This window comes from Theropithecus gelada, chromosome 2 (assembly GCF_003255815.1).
Source record: "Theropithecus gelada isolate Dixy chromosome 2, Tgel_1.0, whole genome shotgun sequence".
Taxonomy (NCBI): domain Eukaryota; kingdom Metazoa; phylum Chordata; class Mammalia; order Primates; family Cercopithecidae; genus Theropithecus; species Theropithecus gelada.
Genome location: NC_037669.1, coordinates 135924452 through 135945637, shown reverse-complemented (window position 1 = coordinate 135945637; position 21186 = coordinate 135924452). Strand labels below are relative to the sequence as shown.

General features: G+C 40.4%; 1 protein-coding gene across 3 annotated transcripts in view; it reads left to right on the top strand.

Moving 5' to 3' along the window:
* Positions 1 to 21186, top strand: part of KCNAB1 (potassium voltage-gated channel subfamily A member regulatory beta subunit 1) — a 414948-nt gene that overhangs the window by 9524 nt on the left and 384238 nt on the right. Inside the window, exon 1 of one of the 3 annotated variants that reach the window (XM_025374903.1) lies at positions 13536 to 13994. The exons of the other annotated variants lie outside the window; for them this stretch is intronic. Within the exon in view, the coding sequence (XP_025230688.1) occupies positions 13753 to 13994 (242 nt within the window). The 5' untranslated portion in view covers positions 13536 to 13752. Of the gene's footprint in view, positions 1 to 13535; positions 13995 to 21186 lie in introns of those variants that run through there. 3 annotated transcript variants of the gene reach the window in all.

Sequence of the window (21186 nt, the reverse complement as noted above, 5' to 3'; positions counted from 1 at the left end):
GGAAGGGGCCTTCAGCAAAAGCCATAATTGCTATTCCCCTTTGAAGTGCCATCAGGCCCTCTGTTATTTTGCCTCCCTGATCTTCCTTTAGCTAAGAGTCCCTCTATGAGTTCCTTAAGCTTGGGAAAATTCTCCAAGCCTTAGCAAATGGTCTTGACATGCTGCTTCCCTCCTTGCTTCAGTTAGAACCTTGTTCTTCTAAGATTTTCATTCATACCCTGGTTTAAAATCTTTTCTGATTAACATGGATCAAACACCTTGTCTGTCTCACATTTCCTCTCTCCATGCACAGTGGATTCATCTCTTGTCTCTGGAATAGAAAGGCCTAGATTTAAATCCTAGCTCTGTTTCTGGCAGGTTGTGTGGATTTTAGCAAAACACCTCTCCTCTCCAAGCCTTGATTTTGTCATCTATATGGTAGAAATGAAAACATCTATGTTATCCATCTTCTAGGATTTTAAAGATTAGATCCAAAGTATATGTGAAAATACTCTGTATGTTATAAACCACCATCTATGTGTTCGTTATTTTTATTACCTTCTGCACTGGACATGGGCTCTAAGTCAGCTTAGAACATGGCTTAAGAGCGTGGTCACCCCTAATCTGTTTTTCTAGTAAACATAGGGGTAGATACAGCCATGCTTCATTCCTTGACCTTAAACAAGCCTTCCTGGGTGAGCTGACCAAAGTCCATGACATCTCTCTTCTTTTCCTAATATCAACAACTGTTTATTGATTATTTATTATATAGCTAGCACGTTCCTTAGATATTCCATTGATTCCTTCCCAGTGATCCATGTGCATGTGATGCCTATTTTTATGATCTCACTTTGTGGAAGGAAATTGAGCCTTAAAAATGATCCTGCCCAACGTTAGCTGGTTAAGTATGTGTTAAAGCCAGTACTTGAATCTGGAGAATCAGGCTGCAGACTGCAGATGCACATCTTAGCTCAACAGAATGTCTCCCCCCTCATTTGGGTTGATTATAGATCACTACAAAGATGCCACTTTAGTAATTTCACTTTTCACCTTCACTTTCCACCACACTATAAGGTTCTGTAACTCACGATGTGGCAGTCATGTCTTCCCCTCCCATTTGAAGTCTTTGCTTCTTGCCCTGCACCTGTCTATCAAAAGGCTGGGAGGCTGAAACGTTGGAAAGTCACTTGGGTGGATAGCAAAGGGTTGTGTCATAGGGTGAACTATGGATTTTTATATTTCCTCAGGCTTTTCTCCCACAGAAGCTGTTTCCATCGAAAGATCTGTGTAAGTGCAGAGGCCTGAGGAGGCACCCAAGTGGCATCCCTTATAAGATAAATTTAATTCAATTTCAGAATTTGAGTTTAAGTCAGTCTTTGGCCACCTCCTTCTCATCCTAGCTCTGAGAGCTAGACAGCAATAGCTGCCCGGGTCTTTCAAATTGTAGACTGTGGTTGTCACTGAATGGTATGTGCTAATTTCCTGCCAGGGATTTTTACCATTGTATTGTGTGTTTTTGCTGCATGGGAGGAGGAAACAGCACGGTTTTGAGGAGCACTTACTCATATTTCTTTGGAGATGGCAGTTGAAACACAGCTTTCCCCAACAGCCTCCCCAGATACGTGAAATGTCATCAGGTGTCAGTTTTAGAGAAATACCTCCATTCCATGGCAAGAGAAATTAGGAACTTTTTGTGCATTGGTACACACATTGTGACCTAATTTCAAACAGAAACTTGCCAAATATTTCTTCAGTCTCCAAAAAATTAAACTAGGCTTCCCGCCAGATATCTGGCTCTGGTTTCCAATCCAGGAACGGCTCCCAAATGCTTATTGTGGATAGGTTGTAGGTGAATGCCTTCTTTTTTTTTTTTTTTTTTTTTTTGGAGACGGAGTCTCGCTCTGTCGCCCAGGCTGGAGTGCAGTGGCCGGATCTCAGCTCACTGCAAGCTCCACCTCCTGGGTTTATGCCATTCTCCTGCCTCAGCCTCCCGAGTAGCTGGGACTACAGGCGCCCGCCACCTCGCCCGGCTAAGTTTTTGTATTTTTTAGTAGAGACGGGGTTTCACCGTGTCAGCCAGGATGGTCTCGATCTCCTGACCTCGTGATCTGCCCGTCTCAGCCTCCCAAAGTGCTGGGATTACAGGCTTGAGCCACCGCGCCCGGCCATGTGAATGCCTTCTACAAAATAAAGTGCATTGTTTTTATTAAAGGTAACCCTAGCTGCAAAATCCTGAAACCTCAATACCTTGAAATCAGAAAGTTTATTTCAAGCTGGGTACAGTGGTGGCTCACAATGGTAGTCCTAGCTACTCAGGAAGCAGATACGGGAGGATTACTTGAGACCAGCCTGGACAGCACAGTGACACCTTGTTTCAAAAAAGAGAAAGTTTGTTTCTTACTTATGTAAGTCCAATCAGGGGTGGGAAGGGTCCAGTCAGGTGGGTCTTGGGCTGATGAAAAGTCTATCATCTTCATCTTTTGTTTTCTAAGCTGGCCCATAGTTGAGCATTGACATGGATCAAGAGAGGAGTATGGAAGGAGTAGGTGGAGGGCCCATGTTGTGGGCCAGGCCTGTAAGTGGTACCTGCAGGCAGAGGCAACGTTGACTGAAATTCAGCCACATGACCACATTCAACTGCAAGGGAGGCTGGGAATTGTAGTTATAAATGTATGCCTTGGAAGGAAGAGAAGTGGGCATGGTGAATCCCAGGTCCATTTCTGCCACAGAGCTGTGTTTGAAACAGGGTTACGGAGCTTCTAAGGTAGAGTTTGGCTATTTTCCATAACATGGAGAGACCAAGGCATTCCTTTACTTTCAATGTTATTCCCCTTGTTCAAACTGGACCCCTTGACCTGACCTTTCCTGAGCCACATGGTAGGTCAATCTCTTCTGGCTTCTTTGTTTGGATCTCAACTTTCCTGTTTCACTGAGAAGGCCGATGACACTTCAGAGACCTGTAGATGGTCATCTGATATCCACCTGGCAGTGGAACACTGATGAAGTAAGCAGCCTTCCTTATGTCAGTCTATGAGCATCAGCTCTCATTTTGAACCTGTCAGAGTTTTCCTCATTGCCCTGAGACTCACTTATGACTGGATGAGGCTCTCGGCAGCTCATGTTTTATTCCTCCTCCATTCCATTGTGAGATGGAGTTGCTGCAAGGCCATCCCTTTCCATGGTAACAGCCACAGACTCTGGTGCTACAGACATGGTCTGATGTCTCAGGAGGCAGGATCAGGCACATGGAAACAAGGCTCAGGGAGCGCTTGCGGAGAGTCAGGAGAGCTCACTAATTCAGTCTGTTATTTCAGAACAGATAAGGTGCATGTTTTTAAGGGGAGCTTCTACAACACTGTGTTCATTTAAACAATATAATCATTACACAGGTTTTTCCATAATGTACTTCCAGGATTCATAACAACAGACAAGATAATCACTTTGCTCCCAGAAGCAGGAGACAGCGGGTTTTGAATATAATGTTGTTAAATAAAATTGCATATCCTCAATGATATTCTGGCATTCTTCTCTGAATCACTATCCTCAATCAAGGTATATATACATTTTTGTGCAGAATTAATGAGGAATTTGGAGAATAATAGGTTAAGAAAATATGGTTTGTATACAAGAGACTTTTTATTACAAATATCTCCCATGTGAAATATTTCCTTAAAAAAACAAAGCCTAAGGTACATTTCGTAGCTTAATCTTTATATTTAATTTGATTACAGCAATGGACATTAAGTATGAAACAAGCTGTCCAAAGGGCTGTTGAATTATTTAATTACCTCTGGGATTAAGGAGGTGAGAGTCAGCACAAACAATTCTACAAGTGGGATGTGTTAGAAAGGTCAGCTCTTTCTGTCTCCAAGCTTAGTAATTTGAACGATGTGACTATCCAAACACCAGTTGCTGTTGAGCAAAATATTAAATGCTTAAATCTGTTTGCAATATTTTACATTCCAGATGGTCATTTATCCAAAAGAAGTACTGAATGTGTTTTAAAAGTATTTTCAGTTAAATGAATTTTCAATGAAGTTAACATTCAGAATTAGTTTTTTAAAAAGGAAAAAATATACTTACATTTAAGGACATTCTTTCATTACCATATATGTAACATTGAAATAGTTTCTAACAATCAAACTAGAAAATTAAACAGAATTTATTCAGGAAGCTGGAGCATCTACCATGTTCCAGTTCTGGGGATACAGGGATGCAGAGTCAGGGCTTCTTGCCCTGAATGATCCTGGGATCTGTTCAGGGAAGACAACACTACAGTAAAGTTTTTTGGTGTGATCTTAGAAGTGTGAAGGAACTGCTATAAAATTCAGGTAAAGGTGTGATTAGTTACACCAGGAGGCAGGGAGACAGGGAAGAGAAGCATCAGGAACAAATACACTTAAGATGCGCATTTCAACTAGACTTATAGGAGAATGCATGGGGGTTTGTGGGAGTGCAAACCAATGAGGAGGCAGGTAAGAAATGGCCGAGGGAAAGAAACATGTAATCGGCAGCTTGAAAACAAATTGGTTGACTTTCTTTCTTTCTTTTTTTTTTTTTTTTGGCTAACCCACCAAATTGCTATTAATGGGAAAAAAAGTTATGAGGATGGGCCTGATAACATTTCGAAATGCAGGAAATATTCCCAATTAAGCCTCATTCATCTGACATTGTCAGAGAATGAAAGCTTTCACCCAAGTGATTTTTTCTAATACCTGAAACTTTCTAATTTAAGTGTCAAGGCTTTATTTTAACTTTCTAAACCTGAAGAAATGACTTGACAACTCTCATTTATCTTAATAAATGTCGGCTATTGTGCTATGTTAAAATATCTTCAGGGGCTATTAAAGCATATGGAGCTATCTGTCTTGAAAATTGGAGTCCTCATTTTGCTATTTTAGTTTTGAATTTTGGCTTCTGAGCTTTTTCTTCCTCTATTATTTTTTCTGTATCCTTACCTTGCTGTAAGCTTTACTTGCTGCTGTCAGGATGCCTGCCTTTAATAGTTCTTTTAATCTGATTTGCTCTCGTTACTTTAGGGAGGGATGGGAAATAAGAAATCCAGTCTTGCTCAAATTATGTACAAGAAAGAATACATGGTTTGTGAATTGAGGTAATCAACCAGGAGGTTTGAAATATGGGCTTTGGGATATCTTATTTGTTCATTCATTCATTCTTGGTTGTGTTTTATCTGGCAAGGTTTCAAAAAAGGTGATGTCTAAAAATTCAGTGGTTACTCTATTTGAACTAACATTTGAATCTGTTTGGGAAAATGTCAAATGTTGAAATTACTTCAAGTTTATGTTTATCTTGGAATAAACCATAGAGATTTTATAAAAGCAAACCATGTAGAACACAATATTTCAAAATGTTGATGGGATGCTTGTAGTCTACATTTTATAAATTTCTCAGCCAAAGAAAACATTCCAGCACAAATAGAGTAAACAAAGTGAAACTATTCATTTGTCTTCTGTAGCAGAGACACACAGAGGGCTTTTCAGTGGATTGTTTTTTCAACAGTTTTGCCTTGGAACTTTGGTGATTAAACATGTACAATTATTATACAGTGAAATGACACTTCAAGAGGCAGGATGGTATATTTGGGACTTCAAAATATATAAACTGATTTAGTTTTCTTTTTTCATTTTCTTTTTTTTTCTTCACGACGGAGTCTCACTCTGCAGCCCAGGCTGGAATGCAGTGGCATAATCTCACCTCACTGCCACCTCTGCTTCCTGGGTTCAAGCGATTCTCATGCCTCAGCCTCCCAAGTAGCTGGAATTACAGGCTCCTGCCACCACACCCAGCTAATTTTTTTTTTTTAAATTTTTAGTAGAGACGGAGTTTCACCATTTTGACTAGGCTGATCTCGAACTCCTGACCTCAAGCGATCCTCCTAGCTTGGCCTCTCAAAGTGCTGGGATTACAAGAATGCACCATCGCACCCAGCCTGGTTTAGCTTTTGTTTTCCCCATTTTTTTTCCCCAGAGAAAGCTAATTAACTCAGAGAGTATTCAAATCACACAAGCATTAGGCTGGCAGGCAAGGATTTAAGTCCTTATCCACTAAGCCCCTGCTCCTGGGAACTTGCACTTTATTCCAGTCCTTACAATAATGACTGCTTAATAGTGCCAATTTACCTGGATGTCTATAACCTTATTTGTAAAACAAGATAATTAAATCAGTTTATTTTTCAGAGTTCCTCTAGCTCTAGTTAGACTCCTAGATGTTTTAGATTAATTGTAAGTGCCTAGAAGATGAAGAGAGAGATTGCTTTGGATGGAATGATTCCAGTGAGACTTCTTAGTGCACGATATCACAAAACTGAAAAGATAAAATTTTAGGCTTACTTTTGTAGCTGAGAATTACTTTTCATGGTGCCATTCTGCATCCCAGCCTCCAAAGCCTTGTCACAGACAAGTTCCAGACCCCATAGAAATAACGTGTTGAAGAAGATAGATGAGCCCCATGGCAGAGCATGTGGCACCAGTGACAAAATATGTGGACTTCCTTGCAACTTTCAAAACTGCTTTCTGAGTAGGCACTTAAGGAGTGATGGAGATATTTCTTGCTAGATGAAGAACAAATAAGCATTATTCAGATAACCTCTCATTTCTCTTTAGCAAGGGAGAAAGCCATTCCCAACCATTGTATAGTCATGCAGCCCATAGCATTGAAGTCCTCTGAAAATTATTGCTTGTTAGAAGTCTAAGTCTCCCACGTATAACTGTGTGTGCTGTGCACTGTACAACACTAGAGGGGCACGATCCATGTATGTTAAAATTTGGATGGCAGTCCTTGGAGTTGTGCAGTGTCTGTGGTAACCCTTAGACACTGACAGCATTGCAGGTATTATAATAATAGTCACCATTTATTGAGCCATTTATTCTGTACTAGTTACATCAAATACAATATTTCTTATAATTTTCACAACAACCCTATTAGGTAATATGATGAACTGTAGTTTCCAGGGGAAGAAACTGGGACTCAGAAAGTGCCCACTGGTGGGCTGTAGTGGCAAGATTTGAACCCAAGTCTTCCTAACTTCATAGCCTGTGCTTTTTCTACCATACTCTACTCTCTCTGCGGAAATTCCCCTAAGCCAGGCCAATGCAGACTGGGATAAGGGGGAAGGTGATCTCAGCACCCTGGAAGCATTACTTTAGTGTTGACTTAACAGCATGAGACCACATACTATCATACTCTCAAACCTTCCATGGCTCAACATTACTGAAAAAGAGAGCCTAGAGCCTAAATAATGTGACTGAGGCCTCATCTCCCATCCTTTCCACACTGCTCACCTACTTCTCCTCCAAAGTAGTCATTGCTTCTAACTGCCACGTTTTGAGGTATTTCTGGCCACATTGTGCACTTTTGCACATCTGGGCCCCATGGACCATTTCCCTTCCTTTAGCTTTAGACTAAGGCTACATTTTGGCATCTTTTGGGAACTTTTGAATAAAGAGCAAGAGGGTCATCATACCCAAAGAAGGTGAGGAAGTTTTTGCTACAAATGCCAGAGCTCTACTCAAAGATGCTTTCTAGTTGAGGACTGTGGGATCAATGCAGAACAGTAGTTAAATATCAAGGGCCAGTCTTGCCCACAAACCCTCTATGACCAAGATAGAGATCTATAGACCTAGTCACCAATAAGTGTGCTCACTCTTTTTTCTTTTTTTTTTTTTTAACTTTCATTTTTGGTTTGGGGGTACATGCAAAGGTTTGTTACGTGGGTAAACTTGTGTAACGGGTTTGTTGTACAGATTATTTCATGATCTAGGTACTAAGCCTAGTACCAAATAATTATTTTTTCTATCCTCTCACTCCTACTAATTTTTTCTAAAGCAAGGTTATAATGTGTATGTATCATACATTGGGGAGGGGTTGTTTTTATGCTGTAATGCGGGAGTATACAATAGATAAGCAGTAAGGATAAGGAAAAGGAATCAGGTGAGACTGAAGATGCTGCCTTTGGATGCCAGGGAGAATAAGCTAAGGCTGGCTCCATAGAGGCCCTCCATTAGTCATGTGCTGTACTCCCATGCACTGTAACATGCAACCCCTCCCCTATCCTACTAGGACTGTTGTGTTGTATTCGCTGAGAAAATCTAGACTAATAGGAGATGTGAGGGATTGTCTAGAAAAGCACTAATGCATGATAGAGACATTTAACATTAGATTTCTTGATGGACTGCAAACTTCTTCTTCTTCTTTATTTTTGAGACAGAGTTTCGCTCTGTCACCCAGGCTGGAGTGCACTTGCGGGATCTCACCGCAACCTCTGCCCCCCCGGGTTCAAGCAATACTCCTGCCTCAGCCTTCCGAGTAGCTGGGATTATAGGCACCTGCTGCCACATCTGGCTGATTTTTTTTTTTTTTGTATTTTTAGTAGAGATGAGGTTTCGCCATGTTGGCCAGATTGGTCTCGAACTGATCCACCCACCTTGGCCTCCCAAAGTGCTGGGATTGCAGGCATGAGCTACTGTGCCCGGCCTGGATTGCAAATTTCTGGAAGAACTCCCTCCACTCCTCCCACCCTTTACCTTTCCTGCTGATGTTGTCTCAGGGTATCTTCTCTGATCCTCTGCTGTTTTCCCAGACTGGGTTTAGCCTTAGCGATTGCCTCTATCTTTGCTCATATCACATCACTTTGTAATCTTTACTGGTTTCTCTCCTCTCCTCCACTGAGAGCTCCTTGAGGGCAAAGGCAATGTTTTATGCATTGTGTTTCTTTAACACAACACACACATACTGTACTTAGCTGTAGTCTCACCACATACAGCTAGACCCCAAGGTAGCTCTGGCAAAGGTGAAGAGAAGATGGCAGTGACAGGAGGAGAATCCCTTTAGAAGGTACCCAGTGAGAAGAAGGCAGACATCTCACGGCATCACCTGCAGAGCACTAGTGAGCAAACACGTGAACAAGAGCAGAAAGACGAAGTTCCTGTAAATAATCAGAATAGAAAAATATGCTCTGGACTGTAGTCTGGTGTCCCTTGTCCAAATTGACTTGGGTGGTCCCAATACTTCTCCACCCCAGCGGTGGCAGTGCATTCCCACTCCTCTAGCCCCACCAGCTCTGGCCTCAGTTTTTATTTTAGACCTGGACGATTCTTGAATGACTGCGACATGTCCAAGATATAGTGTTCAACAAATCACCTCCTAAGCCAAGAAACATTTAAAACTAGGCTATAAAGGTGTTTGCTATATTCCAAGAATAACATAAATCTCATGGGCCTGGTATCTTTCATAACTGGTGAATAATTCATGGACTCCGAGTCTCGCCAGTTACACAGGAGGAAGGGTCATCACCTCTATAGTATGATTAGAGCAATTACTTTTTAAGATGCACAGAACATCAGATGTAGACTAGAAGAATCTTAGAGATTACCTAAGTCTGAGCCTGTAAAGAAACTAAGGGATCAGAAAGGTCAAGACCTGCCCAAGGTCACACTTGGGCAGTTTATGAATCCTGAACAGGTGTAGATGAAGGCTGCCCACCACCCAGAGCTGTGGAAGCTTCTGTATGTGGCTTCTGTGTCCCGGACCTCCCGTGCCTCATCAGCAGGACGGGGCAGGCAGCACCTGTCTCATCACATGGCCCTGTTTTTTCCTACAGTCTGCTGACCATGTGATTGCACAGTACTTAAATATTCTAAAAAGAATATGAAAATCATCGTTCTTGAGACACAGAAGGAAAGCAAGAAAGACATTAACTGTCCTTCTCAGCTGCTCAGAGGCATTTCTTACAGTCTTACCACATTGAACTTAAAATTGATCTTAATTTGTATTGACAACCGAAGGGATAAATAGTTCTCTTATTAAATACAGTTTCTATCCTCCACCTTTAAACTGGGGCCTTTTATGACATTGACCTGCTTTTGGAACTTTATGAAAAGAAACTTCAGTTCCAGACAAATATTGCCTTTCTCATTTCTTTCTCCTTTCCCGGGCCCAGTTCCAAATTTGGAGGACAAAAAGAGAGGGACACATGGGAGAGGGCTCCTGTCCCATGTTTTAGAAACTGCTTTCCTGGTTCACCTGTGTTTCTTCCTTGGCCCTCCACTGGCACCACTGCCTCAACCTCCAGGTGTTCTCAGCCCTGGAGGAACCACTTTCATGGCTCACGTAGTCAGATTTAACTGGTGGCTACCATAAGTGATGTCAATGGTGCAACTTTACTTGGGAATGCTAATTTCTCCCTAACTCCATTGTACTGTGTGTGTGTGTGTGTGTGTGTGTGTTTCGTAGCTTTTCTGACCTTTTCTTTACAAGCTCTTATTTCTTCTTTCATGCTCAGGGCTTTGGCTGCTAGGGTGAAAATGGAAATAGGTTTATTAGAGAAAAGGTAGCTATTGGGAGTTTAAAATTAAAGCAAGGAAATTGTTAATCTCTATGCAATGTTGACTGTGCACAAAGCATCATTCTGATCATTATAACTGGAGTTTACAAGCTTGTATCAGGTACAGTCCCTTCCCTAAAAGGCCTTATAATCTGGATGGGGAGTTAAGAGGTACACTTGCAAGAGAGGTATCTCATACTCTGGGACAGCATATTATGTCTTTGTTTCCCAAAGGAGGTACAAGTACCACTCATATGACATTAAATAACTGATTCACTTTGTAAACATAGTATATTGCTGTTTCAATTTCCTCTTATTTCTTTTCTCATTACTTAAAAAGGAGGGAAGAGAAAATCTCAGATTTGTGCTAAATTATCTTTAAAACCTCTCTAATACTTTTAAATCTTTGTCAATAAAAGATAAAAAGAGTTAAGACTCTGATCCCAAGCCTCTGGACGCTAAATATCCAGCTGCAATGTAATAACATTCTTTATTTTGATTGCATTTTTTACAGACTACATTCCATTTTATTATAAGTGATAAGGTTTTTCTGTTTATGGTGGTAGTAATATAATGTTTCCTAACTAAATGTCTTAGTTCAGGCTGTTACCATAGACTTAGTGGCTTAAACAACACACATTAATTTCTCAGAGTTCTAGAGGCTGAAGTCTGAGATCAGGGTGCCAGCAGGGTCAGGTTCTTGGTAAGGGCCCTCTTCCCAGTTGAAGGACCACTGCTGTCTCCTTCCAGTGTCCTTACATGGTGGAAAGAGAGCAAGCTACCTTTGGCCTCTTCTTATAAGGGCATTAATCCCATTCTGAGGGCTCCAAGATCACAACTCGCTCACCTCCGAAAGGCTCTGTATCCTAATGTCATCACCCTGGAAGTTAGGATTTCCACATATGAATTTTGGGAGGAATGCAAACATTCAGTCCATAACACTAAAAAAAATCATTTAGGTAGAAAAAGCAATTCCAAATAGTAAATAAATAATGGTGTAGGATATACAAAAATATTGCAGAAATCACAAGCGGTGTGCAAATGTTTGTGAAGCAGTTTAGAAGTGTCAAGTGAGGGCTTTAGATTTGAATTGCAAGTGGAATTTCAATGAATAATTGTGTGCCAGGGGCTGGGAAGAATTCCTAGAGGAGGTGAGCTTTAAGGGAGCATGTGTGTGTGTGTGGAGATTCATGTCAGCAAAGATGTAAGATGTGATGGCAGGTGGGAGGTGGGAGTGTGAAGCCTATTAGACCGAATGAACAGTTTATGTCCAGGAGTCATGGCTGGAGGAAAGTCACAGCTGGAATCATGTGGTGGAAAAACCCATGTGTGAGGAGTTTCTGTGCTTTTTTTTTTTAACTTTTAATTTTGAGATAACTGTTTATTCACATGCAGGTATAAGAAGCAATAGAGAGATTCCATATATCCTTTGCCTAGTGTCCCCAAATGATGGTATCTTGCCTAGCCACAGTTCAATAGCACAATCAGGAAATGGATGATGATACAAGCCCCTGCCCTTATTCAGATTTCACCCATATTATATGCACTCATTTTTGTGTATTTATATTTAATTCCATGCAATTTTGTTGCATGTATTGATTGCTGTGACCACTACCATAATCAAGACACAGCAGTTCCATCACAAGAATCCCACCTCTACTCTTTCATAGCCACAGCCATCTTCTTCCCTTTTGTCTTTTCTAACCCATGGCAATTATTAATTTGTTATTCCTCTCTAGCTACAATTTTGCCATTTCAAGAATATTATATATATAGAATGATACAGATTCCAAAATGTAACCTTTTGGTATTAGCTTTTTTTTTTTTTTTTTTTTTTCCTACTCAGCATAAGGCTCTCGAGATTTATTCAACTTGTTGTTTTGACCAATAGCTCATTCCTTTTACTTGCTGAGTGGTATTTCATAGTATGAGTATGCCACAGTTTAATCATTCACCCATTCTGGAATATTTGAGTTGTTTCTAGATTTTGGCTATTACAAATAAAGATGCTATAAACATTTGTGTGCAAGTTTTCATGTGAACATACATTTTCATTTCTCTGGGATAAATACCCAACAGTGTGATTGCTGTGTTGCAGTAAGTTTGGAATGTTTAGTCTTATAAGAAACTTTTCTGCAGTGGCTGAACCATTTCACATTCCCACCAGCAATTTATGAGGGATCCAGTTTCTCTGGATAGCATTTAGTGTTATCACTATTTGTATTTTAGCTATTGTGATAGGTGTGCAGTGATCTCTCATTGTGGTTTTCATTTGTATTTCTCTAATGGCTAATGATCTTTTGATGCTCTTATGTGCCGTCTGTATATTCTCTTCAGTGAAATGTTTGTTCATATCTTTTGCCCATTTACCAATTCGATTGTTTATGTTTTTATTGTTGAGTTTGGAGGGTTCTTTGTATGCTCTAGATATAAGTCTTTTGTCAGATATGTGGTTTGCAAATATTTTCTTCCAGAATGTAATTTGCTTTTGAAAATCCCCTTCATGTGGTATTTCATAGAGCAAAAGTTGTTAATGTTGATGAAATCTAATTTATGAGTTTTTCCTTTTATGGATTGTGCTTTTGGTGTCAAGTCTAATAATTCTTCACTTAACTCTAGGTTCTGAGTATTTTCTCCTGTTTTTACCTACAAGTTTATAGTTTTACATTTTACATTTAAATCCATGATCAATTTTGAGTTGATTTTTGTATAAAGATGAGGGTTAGGTCAATGGTTCGTTTGTTTTTGTGTGCTGTTGTTTTGCTTTGCCTCGCTGATGGATATCCAGTTGCTCTAGCACCACAGAACTGCTCTTCACATTTGTCAAAAATAGTTAGCCATATTTGTGTGGACTCTTTGCCTTTTACAACCCCTTGATATTTTTCTATCATTTGACAGCAACATCTGAAAGAGGTTAATAGACTTTTCACCCAAATGAATCATGCCACTAGTATAAAAAATTATTTGATTATAAAATATGTAATAATTTAGAGAAGCCTCATTACATACTCATGAATCATCCCTAAGGCTTTATGGTCCTTATAAAAACAGATTGGCCCAGATCCCACCAAAATATTTCCTTTTACCTAAATAGAAAGACATGGGAAAAAGTTCCCATATTTTTTTTCCCCAGGGCCAATACATAGTTGCTTACGTTTGACTCAGAGTACTTTAAAGGGATGAGAAAAGTGATTGGCCACCAAAAGGCTCCTTTATGCACAGGCCTGGGCAGAGACACACAACCAACAGCTCTGTCGGGAACGTAGGAGCCTGCTCGCCTACAAAAATGATAAGAGAGATCTAAAGAAAACAAGCTAATCCTTTTGAGGGACGTACTGAAGCCAGATAACCCAAGGTATTCACAGCAAGATACAGTGAGTCTTAAGGTTAAGCACCGTGCAATTAGCTTTGCTTCCTTGGGTTTTTGAAACATGCATCTGTATAAACCTGCTTGCGCAGACATCCCTAGCCCCAAGCTGGGTCTGCCAAAATCCAGTGAATCGGCTCTAAAATGTAGATGGCACCTAGCAGTGACTAAGACTCAGCCTCAGGCAGCCTGCAAACCTGTGAGGCCCAGTGGAGCAGCCGAACAGAAATATCTGGAAAAGTTTCTACGTGTTCATGGAATTTCGTTGCAGGAAACCACCAGAGCAGAGACGGGCATGGCATACAGGTACTGCTGATTGCAAAGTCATCCAACCAGGGCACTGCACTGATGTCAAAGGTTGTTATTAAAGAAATAAGGACTGAAGTAGCAAGACAAAACCCTGTAAGAAAAAGAAAGAAAAATGCAGTGAGCCCTCTTCTTGGGTTGCCTTGTTTTTTTCCTTCTTCTTCTTCTACTTTTTTTTTTTTTTTTTTAGCTTTGAGTTTTCTCTTTCCTCAGAGGGTTACACAAAAGACAGTCAAGTTCACCTGTGGAAACTCCTAACCATGTGCTGCCAGAAGAAGTATCTTTGGCTCTGAGTAGGGAGATGATTTAGCAGGTCAAAATGAAGAATGGGGACTCCATTCTTCTTAAGGGAAAGGGAATTTATAAGTTAAGAGTTGAATTTTTTTTTTTTTAATGCTCCCTGGGATTCAAGACTTATTTTCTTCTAAACTTGAATCATGTAGTCTGTACTAATAGCTAATAAAGTAGTTCAAGTTCTCCTTGAAATGACAGCACTTACTTATTTCCCTATCAATGTAGCCCAAGATAAATTACTGGTAGTACACTAAACTTCCAATGCCATTATTTATTTCATGAAATATTAACAAAAAGGAGAAATGTTTTCCTGGTATAGGGTTGGATGTGTAATCTTTATAAGTTGCTCTGCAATGGGAAGAATCTTTCCTTTTCAGAGCAATTATTGCTCCTGCACAAGTCTTTCCTTTACCTGTGCCTGGAGTTTTAAAGAGCCCAGAAACTGAGTAAAAGCCATTCAGAAGGACAAGGATACTGAAAACTGAAAAAACAATTTAGCAATTGTAAGAACAGTTGTCCTAGCTCAAATCAAAACTTCTGCACAGCATAAGATTGTTTTTCATGTACAATATGTCCCCAGTGATTTCATTTTTCCATAATCTGAAGGTCTATTTCAGTGTAGTAGCTGCTGCTCTAATTTATCAGCTAATTATATTAATATAGCAATTTGCAATGATATGGCTCCTCTCTGGAGAGCAAAGTATTTTACACGGACTCTTTATGTAATAAAAGGCTTGTGCAGAAAAGAAATGAACTCTTCTCAATTTATAAGGAGGATAGGACAGCCTACCACATCCTGCTTTAGAAGGGGAGCTCACCTTTTCATGGTAGCTCATGGAATGAGGAGGGATGGATGAGGAGGAGATGCTGCTGTTTCTTTCCTGGATCTCTCTGTCACTGGAAGGAGCCTGCTTCTCTGTCCTCCCACATTCTCTCTTCGTGTTGCCTCGACCCTCAGTGGTAGTAGTGATGGTGATGTGAACACAGATCAGGCGAAGGGGAAGAGGGACCGCTTCACTTAAAAAAAAAGTCTGCCTCCGTGTCTTTGTCATAGGATGGGTGGTGTTACCATGAATTGTTGCATAAACCTTCAGAGGGCATGCCTTTCTCTCTTGAAAGTCTAGTTTAAATATCAATTACAGATCTGTGCTGTGTGCCAATGTTCAGATGAAGGTATGTTCTAGGAAAGCATTTTTCAAAGGATTATGAAGTAGAGGAACACTTTCTCCAGACAGGTGAAAGCAAAGCTGCCTCAGCTAAAGGTGGGAGCTTGGAGCCCACCTGTTTGAGGGGAGCAGTCATCCCCCAGCCTCTTCTGAGACACCTATGTGGATCCCATACTCCCCATGGTTTGAGACTATAGGTTTGGAACGACTCTTTATGATGCCTTGGTGGGTAAGGCTCTGTTACCTTGGAGGTACCAGATACTGCCTTGGACAAGGGTATATGCTACCAGATCACACCGTAGTAAGAAATGGGACCTAGGAGAATGTTGCTTCTAAATCGGAGTTTGAGGGGAGAAAAGCACAGTTTAGTTGATCATTAACCCTAAGAAATAGCCAAGGCTCTAAATTAGAATGAGCTTGTGCTGACACATCTTCTTGACACATTTCTCCATTACCCACTCCCCAATGTCCTCAGTGCTCTGTTTATTCTCCCTTTAAGACACTCACTTATTACCCTTATTTAAGACATTCTCCTTCAACCATTTGGAAAGGATTTCTAGGAAAGAGAACCAGGGTTCTCTTGGTTCCTCCCCAACTTAGCTTTAGATCTTGATTTCATATAAACATAGTTGGGGTTAAGAGAGAAGCTGACTTTCATATTCTTACTTCTTTATTATGATTTTTTTTCCCCCTCAGGAAAAAGAGGGTGGGCAGGGGACCATGGCTATGTTAAAGATAAAACCTCCGTTAAGCCTTGTTGTTTCTATTTTTTCTTGTGAAGTTGAAAGAAAATGGGCATTGGAGTTAAACAGATCAGAGTTCAAATTTAAGCTCTGCCTCTTTTAGAACTGTGAGACACTGGGGGCCAGTCATGACATAGAAATGCCTAATATAGTAGCTGCTCACTGGGAATGGAGGTTTTCTTCCCACTTATTCTGTTGTGTCTGTCCATCAGTCTACGTAGGGGAGGGATTGAAACCCTTTAAGTGAAACATAGAAATGGATAAGAGAATATTCTCAGAAGGAAAATAAAAGAACAAGACAACCCACCGTAGTTCACAATCTGTGTAGGCTTCCATGCTCAGCTTTAGAATTCTGAGAGGTCTGGAAGAGCTGGGTAAGCTGTTTTCCATTCCGAATTTGGTCAGACGCCATTGCAGACTTTAGCCCAATACCAGCTGCTTGGGTCCCTCGATCATCTGTGAGAGAGCATTATGTTGTGTTTCCATGGAGACTTCGTTTTATTTCTAACTAAGGTTGACCAGGAGGAGAAAAAAAAAAGAAGTAAATATGCAAACACATGCATCAATTGAAAAGAAACTGGAGGACATTGAATGTGGTGTAAAAAGTGCCAAGTTGCTGTGTAGATCTTTCTGTTGGCTTAGAAATCTCAGCAAAAATAGAAGTTTTAAAATTCATTTTATCAGTGACTATAAAATGGACCTAAGAGAGTCTTCAAGTTACTTCTAAAAAGCTGAAAATCAATTGTCTTTATTACATAGCACTGAACTCTAAGCCAAACAGTAAACATGAGCCTGAGTCAAGGTTAAAATACTCTGAGGGATAGTTTTATGAGAAAAACACCAAAAATATCTAGACTGAGTTAGTATGTAGCAAATACCTAGCTTTGAAGCAATCTTATAATACTAACATTGGCAGGAGAAACTTAAACAGATATAAAATGAAGCTCTAATCCAGGGACAACCCTTTTCCTGTAAAAGGCTAGATAGCAAATATTTTATACTCCAGGTTTGTATCTGCCTCTGTTACATCTACTGACCTCTGCTATGTAGGCTGAATGCAGCTATTGATGATGCACAAATGAGTGGGCATAGCCATGTTCCAATGAAACTTTATTTATGGACACAGAAATTTGAATTTTATACAATTTTTGCATATCACAAATCTTATTTTTTCCTACAAACCATTAAAAATGTAAAAATCATTCTTAGCTTGTGTGACATACAAAAACAGGTGGCAGGCTGCGTTCGTTCACCAGACCATAGTTTGTTGACCCCTGCTTTAGAAAGCAAGGCCTTTAGTTGCTCAGGTTATTTATTTACTTGTTTGTGTTTATTTATTTTTAAATCTTTTTGTTTCCAGAGGTATTTAAGGAACTCAAATGCATATAATTGAGAAAGATAAAAATAAATTATAAAGAAGATGGAAAAAACAGAGCCAAGAAACACCAAAAGAGCGGGAAGGGAACAGAGAGCCAAGGGTGAGGGAGCACGTTGTGTATAAGCCAATGTGTATAAGCCAATGTATTGCAAGAATTAGACCTGTATTTGACTCTGTGCTTTCTGGCAGCATTAAATTGTGAAAAGGGAAACTGAGCCCTTTACAAAGTTACAGGGTCCTTGAGTTAGAGAGAAGTCAGTTGCTCTGTAATGGCATACCTCTTCCTGATCTGTAAATCAGAGAGAAGTTCCTTTTGAGGTTCTTCTTTGTGTGATGAATAATATCCTTGCAATATCCTTATAGCAAACACAGCAGTAAGGTTCCTAGAAGATCTTTCCTATGGAGCCCCTAATATTACTCTCACATCAAATAATAACTCAGTAAAGACGAATAGGTGCATAATGGAAAAAAGTGACATTGGTTAAATAGAAACCACACTGGCCACTTTGGGCTATGCTTTAAGAATTTTCCAATAACAAAAACACAGATTTCTTTCTTTTTTTTTTTTTTAAAGAATGACAGGGCTTGTTCAGGTTCATGGAATGAAGCAATTGTTTCTGGAAAAAATAAGTGTTATTTGCCAATTAAGGATAACATTTTCTAAAGCCTTAAGCTGACAGCAGAGAGAGGGCAATAAAAGAAGAAAGTGAAAAGTAGGGAAAGTCTCAGAATTCTTAACATGGGATGGACCTTAGGGATAATCTGCTCCAATTTCTGGTCTTACAGCTGAAGAAAACTGAGGCTCAGAGATGTTGAGTTTGTAGCCTGCAGTTGCACTTCCAGCTAGCAACAAAGCTTGGACTAGAACCCCTGTCTCTTCGGTCTCAGTCCAGTGCTTTCTTCATGCTTTCTGTATTTATTCCCAGCTCCCCAACCTCCATCCCACCACATGCCAAGACACACACACGCACGCACACACACACACGCACGCACACGCACACGCACGCACGCACACACACACACATACCTGGAGATACTGCAGATCCAGCCATATTCACCGTTCTGCTCTGTCTACTTTTCCAGGCTCCCCTGTTGTTACTGTGCCTTATGACCTGCTCAGTCCTGCTTCTTTGCATGCTTACCCTCCACCTTCTGCCGGAATTATTGAGTCTCTAGTCATCATTACTTTTCCTACCTGGAATATTCTTACACATCTCACTTGCCTAGGTAACTCCAACCCACAGGCTCTCCTTTGGCCCCATAGCATGGACCACCAGTCTTTTCTCTATACAGGATATAGATTGTTAGTTATTTCTGTGTGTGTGTATCTTATTGTCAAAATTGTGCATCATGACCTTGAGGATGAGGACTGAAACTTATAATATTTTATACTCCGTCAATGCCTTTGCACTTAGAAAGTGCTGGATACATACATGTTGCTTGATTGAGGTGCATCCATTCAGAAGTTGGGAAGGAGAGAAACCAAAGAGCAAGCAGGAACTTTCCTTTTTCCTACTAATAGTGCTCTAGCCCCATCCTTTCTCCTGTATCTTAGATACAATGTGCTACTTAATCTTGCTAAGCCTCAGCTTCCCTATCTGTAAAATGGATCTAATTTAACTTATTTCACAATGGCATTGTAAGAAATCTATAAAGTCACATATGTGGAAGTGCTTAGCTCACTGTCTGCTAGAGTGAGAACCTAAGTGCTCCCTTGCTCCAAACTCCTTTTTAACCAGTCCTAGGAATCTATCACTTAGTCATCTTTAGCATTTCCAAAAAGCAGTGTGTGTCTATCTATAAAGGAGAGAGGGACAGAAAATAAACACCTAAAATTGAATATTGCATAATTCTGAACATTTCACCCTCCTTTCCTCACTTGCTTTTTCATTCTTTTTGCTTTTCCTATTAGGATCTATTAAGAAAGTGTTTATTTTTCTTTCTTTTTATCTCCCACGTGGGCTCCTATTTAATCAGCTTGGCCTCAGGAAATGTTGGAATAAATAACTCTTCAAACGATGTAATATGAAGGTATCTTTTATCAACCGCTGCATTTCCAGTGCCTGGCATTGTGCCTAGCACAAAAATATTTGAGCCAGAATGACATGAAAAGGACTGAAACTTCCACCAGCTTGCAGTGTCTCTCCCATCAGCTTGCCCCAGTGTCCGAAGATCTCCCTAGACTGCAGGCATCAGTTCTCAGAGACTTCTGTTAAAAGGCAAGGGTGCTTGCTGAGTGGTGGCCACACTAATCCAAGCTACTAGATGGCGGACCAAGAAGAAACAGGACGTAGTCCAAGCCTGACCTAAAACAAGAGAAAATAGGAAGGAAGCTTCTAGGTTAGATCAACAGAAAAGCTTGAGTATCCGAGCATGGTGCATTGCTACGGACTATCCATAGAATCAGGAGGGATGGAATTGAAAAACAGGGGAAGGAAAACTAGAGAGAAACCTCACTCAGCTACCAGCTTTTCTCAAAGATGTCAGGGCAGAGAATTTGACAGCATAAATGAGAGTTTTCATTGATCATTAAATGAAGACTCTGAAGATAAGTAGGAACAATTTTTTCACCTGAACCCCTCTCTGGGTTCTGTCACAGTGCAAACATGATATTCTAGCAGGAGGATTTAAAGACAAGCTTCCTCCCTCCCTCCTCTCATCCCCTGCTTCCTTATCTACAAAATGAAGCTGAAAAGCCCTGCTTCACAGGGTAATGCCATCCACTCCAAGAGGCGTATAGTGGATACCCAGGAAAGACTATCCCTCTTGCTCTTTCTCCTTTTCATAATATTACAGGGTTGACATACGTGGAAGTTGAAAATTACATTTGTTCCTAAATTGCACTTACTGTCATCCTCCCAGGACCCCCAAACCCCACCAAAAACACCCTTTCATCATGTGTTCTTGTGACCTGCCCTTTTCATGAGATGCTTGGCACACTCAGACCTGCTTGAAAAGTATTAATAGCTAGGGCTGTGACTGTGAAAATCAATAGCCTAGAAAAATGCTACTCATGCAGGGGGTTGTATGAAAAAATGTCTACATGATTTATTTTAGATGACCTAATTTTGGTGAGTCTCTGGGCCTGTGCTAATTTGCTCTGAGCCCTCTGGCTGTTTTTCTCCTTGTATCAATATTTCTGGAGGAAAGTAGATGACACCAAGATGGCTCGGGCTCAGGATGTATGTGATTACTTGAAACCTGAATAGGCTGCTGGTGAAGGGCCGAGGAGGCGCAGTGAAAGGGGCTTATTCAAAACGAGCAGAACGTGTTCTTTCCTATTGAATGGAATACAAGTTCTAAAATAAGTATGTTTTGAAAGTGTCAGTTCAGATAGAAAATGCTGAGAATTTAAGCAAGAGTGAGAGATGAATGCTGCTTGGACTTGAAATATTGTTGGGGGTGGGCAGATACTCAATCTGTTTTGAAATTTCCGCTTGGGGTTTTCCAGGATAAAAGTTGCTTTGTTTACGCAGCATGATGAAAATACTGGAAATCCAGGGCTTGAGAACAATACTGAGTTACAGAGATCCATGCTTTCTCTTATAGAGGTTGTTGACAGCGGTTTCATCTGAAAAAAAGTGAGCATTTTGAAATCTGATTTTCCTGAC